At 27.0% G+C, this 673-nt stretch overlaps 1 protein-coding gene across 1 annotated transcript in view; it reads right to left on the bottom strand.

The window, feature by feature from the left end:
• Positions 1 to 240: 240 nt before the first annotated feature.
• Positions 241 to 673, bottom strand: part of LOC112679427 — a gene marked incomplete in the record, with an annotated part of 1164 nt that continues 731 nt past the window's right edge. The window contains 1 exon segment of the mRNA XM_025549219.1: positions 241 to 673. Coding sequence (XP_025405004.1) covers positions 422 to 673 — 252 coding nt within the window.

Genomic DNA, 673 nt, shown 5'->3' with positions numbered 1-673 from the left:
TATTATAATATTACGAGTAGAATAAGATGTGTACTACAGATCGTTTAAGTTTAAAATGAACTATTATTTTCAAGTAAATACTTTGACACTGTCTATTAATGAATGATTATTATTTATTTTAGAAGTGATAAATGCACATGGACGTGTACTGTGTGCATCTTTACTTTAAGCTAAAAATAAATTATAATTTCTGGACGTTTATCTTTATCGTTTATATAATATCAAAACTATTTTTAATCTCCGTGATATATATTTTTTATTATGAATCATTTTTAGAAAAACCAAATAATTGTAATGTTAGAATTTTTGCGTGAGACCGTCACTTATATTACCATTACTAAATATTATACATATCAACTTATATTTAGCAGCAGTTAAAACTTATTATTTATTTAAAAAAAAAACAAATTACAAGTATAATTTAAATATTGGTAGATGTTCTGGAAATTTGATGATTTTGCCACGAGACTATTCCTTCTTGAATAAAAAATTGTTTAAATTTTTCCCTCACATCAAAACCATCTGCACTCGCAAAGCCACCTCTACTACATAAAGTGCCCATCGCAGTAGTTTGTCCTTCGTCATATTCATAAAAAATCTTATTACCTTTTTCCAAAAACGCATCTCTCAGCATATTGTGCAAACAACATGCGACAGTTACTAAATCGTCACA

This window comes from Sipha flava, unplaced genomic scaffold (assembly GCF_003268045.1).
Source record: "Sipha flava isolate LNK unplaced genomic scaffold, YSA_version1 14359_pilon_pilon, whole genome shotgun sequence".
Lineage (NCBI taxonomy): Eukaryota > Metazoa > Arthropoda > Insecta > Hemiptera > Aphididae > Sipha > Sipha flava.
The sequence above is the reverse complement of the archived record's forward strand: the minus strand, read 5'-3'. Positions and strand labels throughout refer to the sequence as shown.